Raw genomic sequence first — 17,878 nt, forward strand, 5'->3', positions numbered from 1 at the left:
TACAGCAGGGAAAAAAGTATATATACATTGTGTGCAAATGAGGTAAGATAAGGGAGGTAAAGGCAATAAATAGGCCATGGTGGTGAAGTAATTACAATATAGCAATTGAACAATGGAATGGTAGATGTGCAGAAGATGAATGTGCAAGTAGAAATACTGGGGTGCAAAGGAGCAAGATAAATACAGAATGGGGATGAGGTAGTTGGATGGGCTATGTACAGGTGCAGTGATATGTGAGCTGCTCTGACAGCTGGTGCTTAAAGCTAGTGAGGGAGATATGTGTCTCCAGCTTCAGTGATTTCTTTTTCTTCAGTTCGTTCCAGTCATTGGCAGCAGAGAACTGGAAGGAAAGGCGGCCAAAAGAGGAAGTGGCTTTGGGGGTGACTAGTGAGATATATCTGCTGGAGCACGTGCTACGGGTGGGTGCTGCCATGGTGACCAGTGAGCTGAGATAAGGCGGGGCAAAGACTTGTAGACTTCTAGCAAAGACTTGTAGATGACCTGGAGCCAGTGGGTTTGGTAACGAGTATGAAGCGAGGGCCAGCCAACAAGAACGTACAGGTTGCAGTGGTGGGTAGTATATGTGGCTTTGGTGACAAAACGGATGGCACTGTGAAAGACTGCATCCATTTTGTTGAGTAGAGTGTTGGAGGCTATTTTGTAAATGACATCGCCGAAGTCGAGGATCAGTAGGATGGTCAGTTTTACGAGGGTATGTTTGGAAGCATGAATGAAGGATGCTTTGTTGCGAAATAAGAAGCCGGTTCTAGATTTAATATTGGATTGGAGATGCTTAATGTGAGTCTGGAAGGAGAGTTTAGTCTAACCAGACACCTAGGTATTTGTAGTTGTCCACATGTTCTAAGTCAGAACCGTCTAGAGTAGTGATGCTGGAAGGGCGGGCTGGTGCGGGCAGCAATCGATTGAAGAGCATGCATTTAGTTTTACTTGCATTTAAGAGCAGTTGGAAGCCACGGAAGGAGAGTTGTATGGCATTGAAGCTCGTCTGGAGGTTAGTTAACACAGTGTCCAAAGAAGGGCCAGAGGTATACAGAATGGTGTCGTCTGCATAGAGGTGGATCAGAGAATCACCAGCTGCAAGAGCGACGTCATTGATGTATACAGAGAAGAGTCGGCCCGAGAATGGAACCCTGTGGCACCCCCATAGAGACTGCCAGAGGTCCAGACAACAGGCCTTCCGATTTGACACACTGAACTCTATCAGAGAAGTAGTTGGTGAACCAGGCAAGGCAATCATTTGAGAAACCAAGGCTGTTGAGTCTGCCAATAAGAATGTGGTGAGCGACAGAGTCGAAAGCCTTGGTCAGGTCGACGAATACGGCTGCACAGTATTGTCTCTTATCGATGGCGGTTATGATATCGTTTAGGACCTTGAGCGCGGCTGAGGTGCACCCATGATCAGCTCTGAAACCAGATTGCATAGCGGAGAAGGTATGGTGGGATTCGAAATGGTCTGTGATCTGTTTAACATGGCTTTTGAAGACCTTAGAAAGGCAGGGTAGGATAGATATAGGTCTGTAGCAGTTTGGGTCTAGAGTGTCTCCCCCTTTGAAGAGAAGGATGACCCCGGCTGCTTTCCATTCTTTGGGAATCTCAGACGATACGAAAGAGGTTGAACAGGCTAGTAATAGGGGTTGCAACAATTTCAGCAGATCATTTTAGAAAGAGAGGGTCCAGATTGTCTAGCCTGGCTGATTTGTAGGGCGTCCAGATTTTGCAGCTCTTTCAGAACATCAGCTATCTGGATTTGGCTGAAGGATAAATGGGGGAGGCTTGGGTGAGTTGCTGTGCGGGGTGCAGGGCTGTTGACCAGGGTAGGGGTAGCCAGGTGGAAAGCATGGCCAGCTGTAGAAAAATGCTTATTGGAATTCTCAATTATAGTGGATTTATCAGTGGTGACAGTGTTTCCTAGCCTCAGTGCAGTGGGTAGCTGGGAGGAGGTGCTCTTATTCTCCATGGACTTTAGTGTCCCAGAACTTTTTTGAGTTTGTGCTACAGGATGCACATTTCTGTTTGAAAAAGCTAGCCTTAGCTTTCCTAACTGCCTGTGTACATTGGTCCCTAACTTCCCTGAAAAGTTGCATATCACGGGGGCTATTTGATGCTAATGCAGAACGCCACATGATGTTTTTGTGATGGTCAAGGGCAGTCAGGTTTGGAGAGAACCATGGGCTATATCTGTTCCTGGTTCAAATTTTTTGGAATGGGGCATGCTTATTTAAGATGGTGAGGAAGGCACTTTTAAAGAATAACCAGGCATCCTCTACTGACGGGATGAGGTCAATATTCTTCCAGGATACCGGGCCAGGTCGATTAGAAAGGCCTGCTCGCTGAAGTGTTTTAGGGAGCGTTTGACAGTGATGAGGGGTGGTCGTTTGACCGCAGACCCATTACGGATGCAGGCAATGAGGCAGTGATCGCTGAGATCTTGGTTGAAAACAGCAGAGGTGTATTTGGAGGGCAAGTTGGTTAGGATGATATCTATAAGGGTGCCCGTGTTTACTGCTTTGGTTGTACCTGGCAGGTTCATTGATAATTTGTGTGAGATTGAGGGCATCAAGCTTAGATTGTAGGATGGCCGGGGTGTTAAGCATGTCCCAGTTTAGGTCACCTAGCAGCACGAGCTCTGAAGATGGATGGGTGGGCAATCAGTTCACATATGGTGTCCAGAGCAAAGCTGGGGGCAGAGGGTGGTCTATAGCAAGCAGCAACGGTGAGAGACTTGTTTCAGGAAAGGTGGATTTTTAAAAGTAGAAGCTCAAATTGTTTGGGTACAGACCTGGATAGTAAGACAGAACTCTGCAGGCTATCTCTGCAGTAGATTGCAACGCCGCCCCCTTTGGCAGTTCTATCTTGTCGGAAAATGTTATAGTTAGGGATGGAAATTTCAGGGTTTTGGTGGTCTTCCTAAGCCAGGATTCAGACACGGCTAGGACATCCGGGTTGGCAGAGTGTGCTAAAGCAGTGAGTAAAACAAACTTAGGGAGGAGGCTTCTAATGTTAACATGCATGAAACCAAGGCATTTACGGTTACAGAAGTCAACAAAGGAGAGCACCTGGGGAAGAGGAGTGTAGCTAGGCACTGCAGGGCCTGGATTAACCTCTACAGGAACAGAGGAGGAGTAGGATAAGGGTACGGCTAAAGGCTATAAGAACTGGTCGTCTAGTACGTCCGGAACTGAGAGTAAAAGGAGCAGGTTTCTGGGCACGATAGAATAGATTCAAGGCATAATGTACAGACAAAGATATGGTAGTATGTGGACACAGTGGAGGTAAACCTAGGCATTGAGTGATGATGAGAGAGATATTGTCTCTAGAAACATAATTTAAACCAGGTGATGTCATCGCATGTGTGGTAGGTGGAACTAAAGGGTTGGATAAGGTATATTGAGCAGGGCTAGAGGCTCTACATTGAAATAATATGATCAATAGACAATGATCATGCTGTTTAATCAGCTTCTTGATATGCGACACCTGTCAGGTGGTGGATTATCTTGGCAAAGAAGAAATACTCACTAACAGGGATGTAAACCAATGTTTGCACATTTGAGAGAAATGTGTTTTTGTGCGGTATGGAAAATGTCTGGGATCTTTCATTTCAGCTCATGAAACATGTTCAGTATAATTTTATTGAATGTTCGTATGTCTCAATTTCTTTGATTGCTCCCAACTATTGAGAATTCATTTTACAGATGAGTATATCTTCATGATCAGTCTGCATGGGATAAAGATGCTATCAGGTCACACATCTTGACCTCCAGTCTAACCTCTGACCCCTAGGGACCTGTCCTTCATCCAGGTCATCAATGTGGGCCGGAGCTTCCTGGTCAACAGGGTGCAGGACTACATCCAGAGCAAGATCGTGTACTACCTCATGAACATCCACGTGCACTCTCACTCTATCTACCTGTGTCGGCACGGAGAGAGCGACCACAACGTGGAGGGACGCATCGGGGGCGACGCAATGCTGTCTGTTCAAGGGAAAAAGGTACCCCGACTTCTCTTTAAGTACATCAATACAAGTAGAGTCAAATTGTGCTAGCTCTTGCTATGTTGCTCTGTATTCTACAGTGCCTTGCGAAAGTATTCGGCCCCCTTGAACTTTGCAACCTTTTGCCACATTTCAGGCTTCAAACATAAAGATATAAAACTGTATTTTTTTGTGAAGAATCAACAACAAGTGGGACACAATCATGAAGTGGAACGACATTTATTGGATATTTCAAACTTTTTTAACAAATCAAAAACTGAAAAAGTGGGCGTGCAAAATTATTCAGCCCCCTTAAGTTAATACTTTGTAGCGCCACCTTTTGCTGCGATTACAGCTGTAAGTCGCTTGGGGTATGTCTCTATCAGTTTTGCACATCGAGAGACTGAAATGTTTTCCCATTCCTCCTTGCAAAACAGCTCGAGCTCAGTGAGGTTGGATGGAGAGCATTTGTGAACAGCAGTTTTCAGTTCTTTCCACAGATTCTCGATTGGATTCAGGTCTGGACTTTGACTTGGCCATTCTAACACCTGGATATGTTTATTTTTGAACCATTCCATTGTAGATTTTGCTTTATGTTTTGGATCATTGTCTTGTTGGAAGACAAATCTCCGTCCCAGTCTCAGGTCTTTTGCAGACTCCATCAGGTTTTCTTCCAGAATGGTCCTGTATTTGGCTCCATCCATCTTCCCATCAATTTTAACCATCTTCCCTGTCCCTGCTGAAGAAAAGCAGGTCCAAACCATGATGCTGCCACCACCATGTTTGACAGTGGGGATGGTGTGTTCAGCTGTGTTGCTTTTACGCCAAACATAACGTTTTGCATTGTTGCCAAAAAGTTCAATTTTGGTTTCATCTGACCAGAGCACCTTCTTCCACATGTTTGGTGTGTCTCCCAGGTGGCTTGTGGCAAACTTTAAACAACACTTTTTATGGATATCTTTAAGAAATGGCTTTCTTCTTGCCACTCTTCCATAAAGGCCAGATTTGTGCAATATACGACTGATTGTTGTCCTATGGACAGAGTCTCCCACCTCAGCTGTAGATCTCTGCAGTTCATCCAGAGTGATCATGGGCCTCTTGGCTGCATCTCTGATCAGTCTTCTCCTTGTATGAGCTGAAAGTTTAGAGGGACGGCCAGGTCTTGGTAGATTTGCAACGGTCTGATACTCCTTCCATTTCAATATTATCGCTTGCACAGTGCTCCTTGGGATGTTTTAAAGCTTGGGAAATCTTTTTGTATCCAAATCCGGCTTTAAACTTCTTCACAACAGTTTCTCGGACATGCCTGGTGTGTTCCTTGTTCTTCATGATGCTCTCTGCGCTTTTAACGGACCTCTGAGACTATCACAGTGCAGGTGCATTTATACGGAGACTTGATTACACACAGGTGGATTGTATTTATCATCATTAGTCATTTAGGTTAACATTGGATCATTCAGAGATCCTCACTGAACTTCTGGAGAGAGTTTGCTGCCCTGAAAGTAAAGGGGCTGAATAATTTTGCACGCCCAATTTTTCAGTTTTTGATTTGTTAAAAAAGTTTGAAATATCCACTAAATGTCGTTCCACTTCATGATTGTGTCCCACTTGTTGTTGATTCTTCATAAAAAAATACAGTTTTATATCTTTATGTTTGAAGCCTGAAATGTGGCAAAAGGTCGCAAAGTTCAAGGGGGCTGAATACTTTCGCAAGGCACTGTATGTACACTGAGTGCACAAAACATTAGAAACACCTGCTCTTTCCATGACAGACTGACCAGGCGAAAGCCATGATTCCTTATTGATGTCACCTGCTAAATCCACTTCGATCAGTGTAGATGAAGGGTTGGAGGCAGGTTAAAGAAGGATTTTTAAGCCTTTGGGCAATTGAGACATGGACTGTGTATGTGTGCCATTGAGGGTAAATGGGCAAGACAAAAGATTGAAGTGGCTTTGAATGGGGTGTGGTAGTAGGTGCCAGGCGCACCGGTTTGTGACAAGAACTGCAACGCTGCTGGATTTCAGTTTCCCGTGTGTATCAAGAATTGTCCACCACCCAAAGGGCATCCAAGCAACTTGACACAACTATGGGAAGCATTGGAGTCAACATGGACTAGCATCCCTGTGGAACTCCTTGTCGAGTCCATGCCCTGACAAATTTAGGCTGTTCTTAGGGCAAAAGGTGGTGCAACTCAATATTAGGAAGGTGTTCTTAAATCACTATATGACATCTCCCTCTTACGTACACTATTAAACCTACTATGCCTATTCTAATCCTCAGTTTGCTGGAGCGCTTAAGGGTTTTGTGGAGGAGCATGGTCTGTCGGACCTAAAGGTGTGGACCAGCCAGCTGAGACGGACCATCCAGACTGCTGAGGAGCTTGGGGTGCCCTACGAGCAGTGGAAGATACTCAACGAGATCGATGCAGTCAGTACCACAGTGCACTAATGACCCCTAGACAAAACATGGTAGTGGTTACATTGTTAAATCATGATTGTCTTTTAAAATGACATATTTCTGTGTCTCAGGGTGTGTGTGAGGAGATGACCTATGATATAATCGAGAAAACCTACCCTGAGGAGTTTTCCTTGAGAGACCAGGACAAGTACCACTACCGCTACCCAGGGGGAGAGGTAATTCTTTCTTTCTTCTCTACAGAGATCTATCTGGCCTATTCATCTGAGTCATTGAGCTCAGTTTGTCCCTCCCCCCTCCATAGTCCTACCAGGACCTAGTGCAGAGGTTAGAGCCGGTCATCATGGAACTGGAGAGACAAGGCAACGTGCTGGTCATCTGCCACCAGGCTGTCATGCGATGCCTGCTCGCTTACTTCCTGGATAAGAGTGCAGGTACAAACACAATCTCATTTATATAAACATGGAGATTCGCATATAGACACAGCCCTGTGTTAGGAAACTAATTTACTTTGGCTAGGATACAAACACACTCCTCTTAATTTACAGCTGCTTGTTTTGAGTGAAAAAACACTTGCTCATGTTCATCCTGGATGAAACAGGACAGAAATAAAAGTAAAATAAAACTGTATGTGTATGTGTCAAATACTTAGTGAAATGCTTACTTACAAGCGTTTAACCAACAATGGAAAAAAAATAAAAAATTTAAACGGCATGTTTTGTGTAACCAATAGTGAGGCTATATACAGAGGGTCCTGGTACAGAGTCGATATGCGGTGGCACTGGTTAGTCGAGGTAATTAAGTTGAGGCTAAACAATGTCAAGGTCTTAAAGGTCTGTCAAGTCAGGAGCAAAAGTGGTTTGTACCTAAAAGAGCATTTTAAATGCTAGTAAAGTCTGTAACTGGGCATTGGGCACCTCTGTCTGTCACTGCCTCATCCCAGATGTCATGAAAGGGAAGTAATGCAAACTATTGAGTAATGATATCATCTAATCTAAATATAATCCCTGAAAAATAAATATGTATCATTAACTGTCATGTGTCATTGAAATGCATAAGATTGAGTTGTCTTGAGATGATGCATAGATCTCACGTGTAATGTTCTAAGTGAAGTCATTGGCATTCTTGTTTCTGTTGGCACAGATGACCTGCCCTACTTGAAGTGTCCCCTCCACACGGTTCTAAAGCTCACCCCTGTGGCTTATGGTAGGATATCTCATCCAAGACTACCCTGTCTCAGAATCCACATATTTCTCCTCCCTCTCTCAGGTTAACATGGACTGTTATTCTCTCCATCTCTCGGCCAGGTTGCAAAGTGGACATGTTTGACCTGAAAGTGAAGGCTGTGAACACTCACCGGGATAGGCCATTAGTGAGTTGCTCTCCTTGCCATATCTCTGTTCAATCTACTGTGCGTTCTTCTTAATTTCATAGGTTTATTTCCTGTTTCCCTCTCGGTAACGGATGTAGCCAGTTCTGATCACTGATCCGAAGACTTTCCCTCAAGGGTCAGTTTGACAGTAAACAGCCGAGTCATTACCACCTGGCTGAGCTGTGGAGGTGTGGTTTGAAGCGTTCTATTTTGTAATGAAATTGTTCTTATAAAAAGCCAGCACACCCTCTCCACCCTCAGCCTATTTCATGTCATGTAATCTGTTCTGGTTATACAGTATAGTACATACAGAAATTATTCACATCGCTTGACTTTTTCCACATTTTGTTGTTACAGCCTGGATTTAAAATTGATTAAATATTTGTTTTTTTGTCACTGGCCTACACACAGTACCCCATAATGTGAAAGTGGAATTATGTTTTTAGACATTTTTACCAATTAATTAAACATGAAAAGATTAAATGTCTTGTAAGTATTTCCCCTTTTTGTTATGACAAGCCTAAATAAGTTCAGTTGTAAAGATGTGCTTAACAAGTCACAATATAGACTCACTCTGTGTGCATAATAGTGTTTAACATTATTTTTTAATGACTACCTTATCTCTGTACCCCACACATACAATTATCGAAGGTCCCTCAGTTGAGAAGTGAATTTCAACACACATTCGACCACAAAAACCAGGGAGGTTTTCCATTGCCTCGCAAAGAAGGGCACCTATTGGCAGATGTGAATTTTTTAAATAAAAAGTAGACATTGAATATCCCTTTGAGCATAGTGAAGTTATTAATTACACTTTGGATGGTTTAGTAATACACCCATTCACATCAAAGATACAGGCTTCCTTTCTAACTCAGTAGCCGGAGGGGAAGGAAACCGCTCAGGGATTTCATCATGAGGCTAACGGTAACTTTTTAAAACCGTTACAGAGTTTAATGGCTCAAACTGATGATGGATGAACAACATTGTAGTTACTCTCCAATTCTAACCTAATTTACAGAGTGAAAAGAAGAACGCCTGTACAGAATACAAATATTCCAAAACATTCATCCTGTTTTAAACGAGGCACTGAAGTAATACTGCAAGATGTGGGAAAGCAATTCACTTTTTGTCCTGAATACGTGTTATGTTTGAGGCAAATCCAATAACACATTACTGAGTACCACTCTCCATATTTTCAAGCAAAGTGGTGGCTGCATCATATTATGGGTATGCTTGTAGTCGTTAAGGACTGGAGAGTTTTTCAGGATAAAAAATAAACTGAATGGAGCTAAACACAGACAAAGTCCTAGAGGAAAACCTGGTTTAATGTGCATGCCACCAGAAACTAGGAGATGAATTCAGCTTGCAACAGGACAATAACCTAAAACACAACGCCAAATCTATACTGGAGCTGCTTACCAAGAAGACGGTGAATGTTCCTGAGAGGCAAAGTTAGTTTTTCTTTATTTGTACTATTTTCTACATTGTAGAATAATAGGGAAAACATCAACACAATGAAATAACTAATGGAATCGTGTGGTAACAAACAAAGTGTTAAACAAATAAATATATTTGAGATTCTTCAAAGTAGCCACCCTTTGCCTTGATGATAGCTTTGCACACTCTTGGCATTCTCTCAACCAGCTTCATGAGTTAGTCACCTGGAATGCATTTCAATTAACAGGTGTGCCTTGTTAAAAGTTCATTTGTGGAATTGATTTCCTTAATGCGTTTGAGCCAATCAGTTGTGTTGTGACAAGGTAGGGGTGGTATACAGAAGATTGCCCTATTTGGTAAAAGACCAAGTCCATATTATGGCAAGAACAGCTCAAATAAGCAAAGAGAAACAACAGTCCATCATTGCTTTAAGACATGAAGGTTAGTCAATCCGGAAAAAGTCAAGAACTTTTAAAGTTTCTTCAAGTGCAGTTGCAAAAAGCATCAAGCTCTATGATGAAACTGGCTCTCATGAGGACCGCCACAGGAAAGGAAGACCCAGAGTTACCTGTGCTGAAGAGGATAATTTCATTAGTTACCAGCCGCAGATTGCACCCCAAATAAATGCTTCAGAGTTCAAGTAACACACATCTCAACATCAACTGTTCATGGGAGACTGCGTGAATCAGGCCTTCATGGTCGGATTGCTGCAAAGAAACCACTACTAATGGACACCAATGAGAAGAAGACACTTGCTTGGGGTAAAGAAACACGAGCAATGGACATTAGACAGGTGAAAATCTGTCCTTTTGTCTGATGAGTCCAAATTAGATTTTTGGATCCAACCGCCGTGTCTTTGTGAGACGCTGAGCATGTGTGGTTCCCACCGAGAAGCATGGAGGAGGTGGTGTGGGGGTTCTTTGCTGGTGACACTATCAGTAAGTTCTTTTGAATTCAAGGCACACTTAACCAGCATCGCTACCACAGCATTCTGTAGCGACACACCATCCCATCTGGTTTGCGCTTAGTCCCACTATAATTTGTTTTTCAACCGGACAATGACCCACCACATCTCCAGGCTATGTAAGGCCTATTTGACCAAGAAGGAGAGTGATGGAGTGCTGCATCAGATGACCTGGCCTCCACAGTCACCGGACCTCAACCCAATTGAGATGGTTTGGGATGAGTTGGACCGCAGAATGAAGGAAAAGCAGGCAACAAGTGCTCAGCATATGTGGTAACTCCTTCAAGACTGGAAGGCATTCCAGGTGAAGCTGGTTGAGAGAATGCCAAGAGTGTGCAAAGCTGTGATAAAGGGTTGCTACTTTGAAGAATATATATATATTTAACATTATTTTATTAGTTTTGTTGTCTTCACTATTACTCTACATTGTAGAAAATAAAAACAATTGAATGAGTAGGTGTGTCCAAACTTTTGACTGGTACTCTGTAAATCTATTTAAATCTATAGCAAGACCTGAAAATGGTTGTCAAGCAATGATCAATATCCAATTTGACAAAGCTTGAAAAATGTTGAAAAGAATAATGGACAATCCAGGTGTGGAATCCAGGTGTGGAAAGCTCTTAGACTTATCCAGAAAGACTCACAGCTGTAATCACTGCGAAAGGTGCTTCGGCAAAGTATTCACTCAGGGGTGTGAATACTTATGTAAATGAGATATTTCTGTATTTTATTTACAATAGATTTGCTAAAATTGTTTTCACTTTGTCATTATGGGGTTTTGTGTGTAGATGGATGAGAAAAAAACATATTTTAATCCATGTTTTAATTGTAACACAGCAAACTGTGGAATAAGTCAAGGGGTATGAATATTTTCTGATGGGATTGTAGTTCTGGTGTGAACAGACCTCAGTGCTGTCCCCAGTACAGTGTGTTAACCAGATGTCCCTGGTGGTGTGGGCGTCACACTCATAAAAATGACCACACTGCCTTTTCCTGAGAATAGCCCTGTTAAATGGAGGGAGAATAACATGTCTGGGAAAGGAACCGCAAAGCGCCTTCAATCTTCTGTTTGTTCCAGCTGGATTGTTTTCACAAGAAGTGTAGCAAGCAAGGCGTGTGCACACGCGCACGCACACACACACACAGTGAAACATACTTTATTTCTCTCATTTCTGATTCTCTTTCCTTAATCTTGTCTCACCAGGATAAAGTCCGTAATGACGTCGTTCCTGCCACATTCCTACGGAGGAACAGTTTCACCCCGCTGTCCAGTCACGACCAGGTGAAGCGACCGCGCCTCTACAGCGCTGGCAACCTACCTCAATCTCGACGGCCCCTGGCCCCCTTTCTACCCAGCATGCAGTCCTTTGAGGACCCTGAGGGAGCAGAGTTGGCACAAAGCCAAGTTAGTGTTGTCTTTCTGTATGAATGTCTCGCTCTTTTAAATATGTTTATGATGTTACTTATGTCCTTCAACTGAGACTCGGTGATATGACCTTTCCACAAGCAGTAGGATAAACGTCAGTTACTGCAGGAGAGCACAATGCAAGACGATGATGCACTCATAGAATCTGCACGGGTGTGCTTCACGCTGCTGCATGGCAATAGCTACAGGACCAAAACTATTTTGTCTCATGCTTCGCAGTCTTAGTTGTTGCGGAAGTCGGCCCGATTCTGCTCTCTATGTGCATCACTGACTCTACCTTTTAACCCTAAAAGCACCCAACATATTTTTTGCTTAAGGGGCGCCAACGGAGGTTATTATTATTGACCCCAAATTGGTAATGATTGCAAAGAGACACTGTCTTTCAAGCAGTAAAACATTAAAATTCCCCCAAATAACCAGATATTTATTTATTATCACACATTTATTGTACAATTTAGGGTGACCAACAGCAGGATTTTGCGGAAAATCGCGGGGGAGGGGCGACTACATGAATAAAAAATGTTGGCAGAATTTTACAGATTAAATGTCCACCTGTAAACCCTTCATTTGATTTTCAAATATTTTTTACGTGAGCAAATTAGAGCCGATTTGTGTTAACAACCGATATATTCTTCCTGTATTTAGTTTCAATACAAGCATATTCTGCATAGTGGCAAATGCCTTTGTATTTTGTCCACAATATACACTGTCGTTCAAAAGTTTAGGGTCACCTAGAAATGTCCTTGTTTTTGAAAGAAAAGCAAAACAAAATTGTCCATTAAAATAACATCAAATTGATCACAAATGCAGTGTAGACATTGTTAATGTTGTAAATGACGCTCGAAACGGCAGATTTTTTTATGGAAAATCTACATAGGCATACAGAGGCCCATTATCAGCAACCTTCACTCCTGTGTTCCAATGGCACGCTGTGTTAGATAATCCATTTTAAAAGGCTAATTGATCATTAGAAAACCCTTTCACAATTATGTTAGCACAGCTGAAAACTGTTGTGCTGATTCAAGAAGCAATACAACTGGCCACCTTTAGACTAGTTGAGTATCTGGAGCATCAGCATTTTATGGGTTGGATTACAGGCTCAAAATGGCCAGAAACAAATAACTTTCCTCTGAAACTTGTCACTCTATTATTGTTCTGAGAAATGAAGGCTATTCCATGCGAGGAATTGCCAAGAAACTGAGATCTCATACAACACCGTGTGCTACTCCCTTCACAGAAAAACAAGGACATTTCTAAGTGACCCCAAACTTTCGAACAGTAGCGTGTATTTGTTTGTCTATTCAGCTAACCATTGTAAAACGGTAACATTATACTATGCTGTTAAATTTGGTTATGTAGAATACTAATTAATCATTGTGATCTTCCAAGACACTGGGTGTTTCTGAATACCCATACTAGCGTACTAAATAGTATGCAAAAAAAAAAAAGGTTTTTATAGTATGTGAAATGTAGTACTCTGAATGTGTCATCTAATGCGCGATAGTGTTGACACCTGCCATTCGTTCATTTTGGTACAGCATGTCAATTCTATCTGATTATCAACTGTTAAAACACCTGAGTAGGAGAAGAGTGAATTCTACTTGAGCAGATATTCCCAAACTGGGGGCAATGCTGTTGTTATTCACATAAAAATGTGATTCACATAAAAAAAATGTTTTTGTCTTCACATTTTCAACAATAAATTTACATTTTCCAAAGGGGCTATACAGCAAATATGTTAAATGAGCAACTAATGAGCATGTAGAGCCTCACAAGTTAGATCAAATTACCTTATTTCAGTCTAACGCGGCTATTTATTTACTTTTGTAGCACTTCGTCAGAAGCAACATTTTTGTAAGTAGTTAGGCAACTGTCCTCTCCAAGTTTAGCTCGAATTTTGCTGGAAAGTATTTGAGAAATGTTATTGGTTGACGATAGGCCTATGTCTGTGCAGAATATCAGATCTTAGTAATGATTTGAGAAGTGTTTAACATCTCCAGTACAACATCTTATTATATATACAGTTGAAGTCGGAAGTTTACATACATCTTGGCCAAATATATTTAAACTCACTTTCACAATTCCTGACATTTAATTCTAGTAAAAATTCCCTGTCTTAGGTCAGTTAGGATCATGACTTTATAGTAAGAATGTGAAATGTCAGAATAATAGTGATTTATTTCAGCTTTTATTTATTTAATCACATTCCCAGTGGGTCAGAAGTTTACATACACTCAATTAGTATTTGGTTGCATTACCTTTAAATTGTTTAACTTGGGTCAAATGTTTTGGGTAGCCTCCACAAGCTTCCCACAATAAGTTGGGTGTATTTTGGCCCATTCCTCTTGACAGAGCTGGTGTAACTGAGTCAGGTTTGTCGGCCTCTTGCTCGCACACGCTTTTTCAGTTCTGCCCACAAATGTTCTATAGGATTGAGGTCAGGGCTTTGCGATGGCCACTCCAATAGCTTGACTTTGTTGTCCTTAAGCCATTTTGCCACAACTTTGGAAGTATGCTTGGGGTCATTGTCCATTAGGAAGACCCATTGGTGACCAAGCTTTAACTTCCTGACTGATGTCTTGAGATGTTGCTTCAATATATCCACATAATTTTCCTCCTGCAGCAAAGCACCCCACAACATGATGCTGCCACCCCCGTGCTTCACGTTTGGGATTGTATTCTTTGGCTTGCAAGTTTCCCCCTTTTTCCTCCAAACATAACAATGGTCATTATGGCCAAACAGTTCTATTTTTGTTTCATCAGACCAGAGGACATTTCTAAAAAAATGTCAGTTGCAAACCTTAGACTGGCTTTTTTATGGCGGTTTTGGAGCAGTGGCTTCTTCCTTGCTGAGCGGCCTTTCAGGTTATGTCGATATAGGACTCGTTTTACTGTGGATGTAGATACTTTTGTATCTGTTTCCTCCAGCATCTTCACAAGGTCCTTTGCTGTTGTTCTGGGATTGATTCGCACTTTTCGCACCAAAGTACGTTCATCTCTAGGAGACAGAACGCGTCTCCTTCCTGAGCGGTATGACGGCTGCGTGGTCCCACAGTGTTTATACTTGCGTATTATTGTTTGTACAGATGAACGTGGTACCTTCAGGCATTTGGAAATTGCTCCAAAGGATGAACCAGACTTGTGGAGGTTTACAATTTATTTTCTGATGTCTTGGCTGATTTTCTTTTGATTTTCCAATAATGTCAAGCAAAGAGGCACTGAGTTTGAAGGTATGCCTTGAAATGCATCCACAGGTACACCTCCAATTGACTCAAATCATGTCAATTAGCCTATCGGAAGCTCCTAAAGCCATTACATAATTTTCTGGAATTTTCCAAGCTGTTTAAAGGCACAGTCAATTTAGTGTATGTAAACCTCTGACCCACTGGAATTGTGATACAGGGAAATAATCTGTCTGTAAACAATTGTTGGAAATATTACTTGTCATGCACAAAGTAGATGTCCTAACTGAATTGCCAAATCTATAGTTTGTTAACAAGAATTTTGTGGAGTGGTTGAAAAACAAGTTTAAATGACTCCAACCTAAGTGTATGTAAACTTCCCAATTCAACTGTATATGTAAGCGCAACATGACTGCAAGAGACCGGTTGGAATGTGTGACTGAAATATGGGACAAATCAACCTTTTTTTTCTAAATTAGTGGTGTTTGAATTTGTTAATAAAATGCGGGACATGATTGTTTGGTTGGGGGACGTGGAACAAAGGGCCAAAATGCGGGACGGTCCCACACAATTTGTCCCACACAAGTTTAATGTTTCAAAATATATATTTTTAATTTAAGTTGTTAATTTGATGCATTTCATCCATAGCCACATGTTATGAACATTTTGTCTGTTACTCATTCAAAGTGTTGTATTTCTGTGATACTCAGAAGCTATGAAATTGGTGATTTAGAGCTAATCTGACATACCGGTATGACCTAAGATGGCCACCGATATGGGCAATGTGGGTGCCGATGCCATCAGCCTTTTAGAAAGCATTAAGAAAGTACTCAGACCCCTTGACTTTTTCCATATTTTGTTACGTTACAGCCTTATTCTAAAATTGATTAAATAAAGTCTACATACAATATCCCATAATGACAAAGCGAGTAAAAATAAAAATGTACATAAGTATTCAGACCCTTTGCTATGATACTCAATTGAGCTCAGGTGGATCCTGTTTCCATTGATAATCCTTCAGATGTTTCTTCAACTTGATTGGAGCCCACCTGTGGTAATTATAATTGATTGGACATGATTTGGAAAAGAACACACTGTCTATATCAGGTCTAGAGCTGGCCACCCGGCCAACCTGAGCAGGGGGAGAAGGGCTTTGGTCAGGGAGGTGACCAAGAATCCGATGGTCACTCTTGACGGGGCACTAGAGTTCCTCTGTGGAGATGGGAGAACCTTCCAGAAAGACAACCATCTCTGCAGCATTCCACCAATCAGACCCAGACGGAAGCCACTCCTCAGTAAAAGGCACATGACAGCCCACTTGGAGTTTGCCAAAAGGCACCTAAAGGACACTCAGACCATGAGAAACAAGATTCTCTAAAAATGGATAAAATTATATATTTTTTTGTTACTTGCCAGCACACAATATCCCCATAATGTCAGAGTGGAATTATGTTTTTCATTTTTTTTAAACAAATTAATTAAAATTGAAAAGCTGAAATGTCTTGAGTCTATAGGTATTCAACCCCTTTTTTATAAGTTCCAAGAGTAGAAATTTGCTTAACTAGTCATGTAATATGTTGTATGGACTCACTCTGTGTGCAATAATAGTGGTTGGCATGATTTTTGAATAACTACCTCATCTCTGTACCCCACACATACAAGTATCTTTAAGGTCCCTCAGTCAAACAGTGAATTTCAAACACAGGTTTAACCACAGACCAGGGAGGTATTCCAATGCCTCGAAAAGAAGGGCACCTATTGGTAGATGGGTACACATTTTTGAAAAGCAGACACTGAATATCCCTTTGAGCATGGTGAACTTATTACACTTTGGATGTTGTATCAATGCACCCAGTCATTACAAAGATACAGGTGTCCTTCCTAACTCAGATGCTGGAGTTAGGAAGGACGCTTAATTGACAGTGAAAAAAAGGAAGCCTGTACAGACTAAAAATATTGCAAAACATGCATCCTGTTTGTAACAAGGCACTAAAGTAATACAGCAAAAAATTAATACAACACATTACTGAGTACCACTCTCCATATTTTCAAGCGTAGTGGTGGCTGCATCATGTTATGGGTATGCTTGTAATTGTTAAGGACTGGGTTTTTCAGGGTAAAAAATAAACAGAATGGAGCTAAGCACAGGCAAAGTCTTAGAGGAAAACCTGGTTCAGTCTGCTTTCCACCAGACACCGGGAGATGAATACACCTTTCAGCAGGACAATAACCTAAACACAAGGCCTAGTCTGCACTGGAGTTGATTACAGTACCAAGAAGATGGTGAATGTTCATGAGTGGCCTAGTTACAGTTTTGACTTAAATCTACTTGAAAATGGTTGTCTGGCAATGATCAACAACAAATTGGACAATCCTTGAAGAATTTTGCAAAGAATAATGGGCAACTGTTGCACAATCTAGGTGTGGAAAGCTCTTAAACTTACCCTGAAAGTCTCTGCTTTAATCACTGCCAAAGATGATTCTAACATCAGGGATGAGAATACTTATGCAAATTAGATATTTATAGATTTAATTTTTTCTAAAAAAATTGCAACGTGTTTTCGTTTGGCATTATGGGGTATTGTGTGTAACTGGGTGAGAGAAAACAATAGATTTAATTAATTTTAATTTTAATTTAATTAATTAATTTTGAATTCATGCTGTAACTCAAAATGTGGACAAAGTCAAGGTGTATGAATACTTTCTGAAGGCCCTGTACAGTCGTGGTCAAAAGTTTTGAGAATGACACAAATATTAATTTTTACCAAGTCTGATGCCTCAGTTTGTTTGATGGCAATTTGCATATACTCCAGAATGTTATGAAGAGTGATCAGATGAATTGCAATTAATTGCAAATTCCCCCTTTGCCATGCAAATGAACTGAATCCCCCCCACAAAAAAAAATTCCACTGCATTTCAGCCCTGCCACAAAAGGACCAGCTGACATCATGTCAGTGATTCTCTCTTTAACACAGGTGTGAGTGTTTACGAGGACAAGGCTGGAGATCACTCTGTCATGCTGATTGAGTTCGAATAACAGACTGGAAGCTTCAAAGGGAGGGAGGTGATTGGAATCATTGTGCTTCCTCT

At 41.5% G+C, this 17,878-nt stretch overlaps 1 protein-coding gene across 10 annotated transcripts in view; it reads left to right on the top strand.

The window, feature by feature from the left end:
• The window catches only part of LOC110532413 (6-phosphofructo-2-kinase/fructose-2,6-bisphosphatase 2), a 35,329-nt gene that overhangs the window by 12,525 nt on the left and 4,926 nt on the right, over positions 1-17,878 (top strand). For 4 of the 10 annotated variants that reach the window (XM_021616300.3, XM_090184798.1, XM_090184796.1 and 1 more), the window contains exons 9-15: positions 3,802-4,009; positions 6,273-6,419; positions 6,521-6,625; positions 6,712-6,841; positions 7,551-7,613; positions 7,715-7,779; positions 11,385-11,585. In XM_021616300.3, the coding sequence (XP_021471975.3) occupies positions 3,802-4,009; positions 6,273-6,419; positions 6,521-6,625; positions 6,712-6,841; positions 7,551-7,613; positions 7,715-7,779; positions 11,385-11,585 (919 nt within the window). Of the gene's footprint in view, positions 1-3,801; positions 4,010-6,272; positions 6,420-6,520; positions 6,626-6,711; positions 6,842-7,550; positions 7,614-7,714; positions 7,780-7,877; positions 8,042-11,384; positions 11,787-17,878 lie in introns of those variants that run through there. The other 6 variants (XM_036988357.2, XM_036988360.2, XM_036988358.2 and 3 more) reach the window with 3 other exon arrangements.

The sequence above is a fragment of the Oncorhynchus mykiss genome, chromosome 9 (genome assembly GCF_057628025.1).
Source record: "Oncorhynchus mykiss isolate SJ-2025 chromosome 9, ASM5762802v1, whole genome shotgun sequence".
Lineage (NCBI taxonomy): Eukaryota > Metazoa > Chordata > Actinopteri > Salmoniformes > Salmonidae > Oncorhynchus > Oncorhynchus mykiss.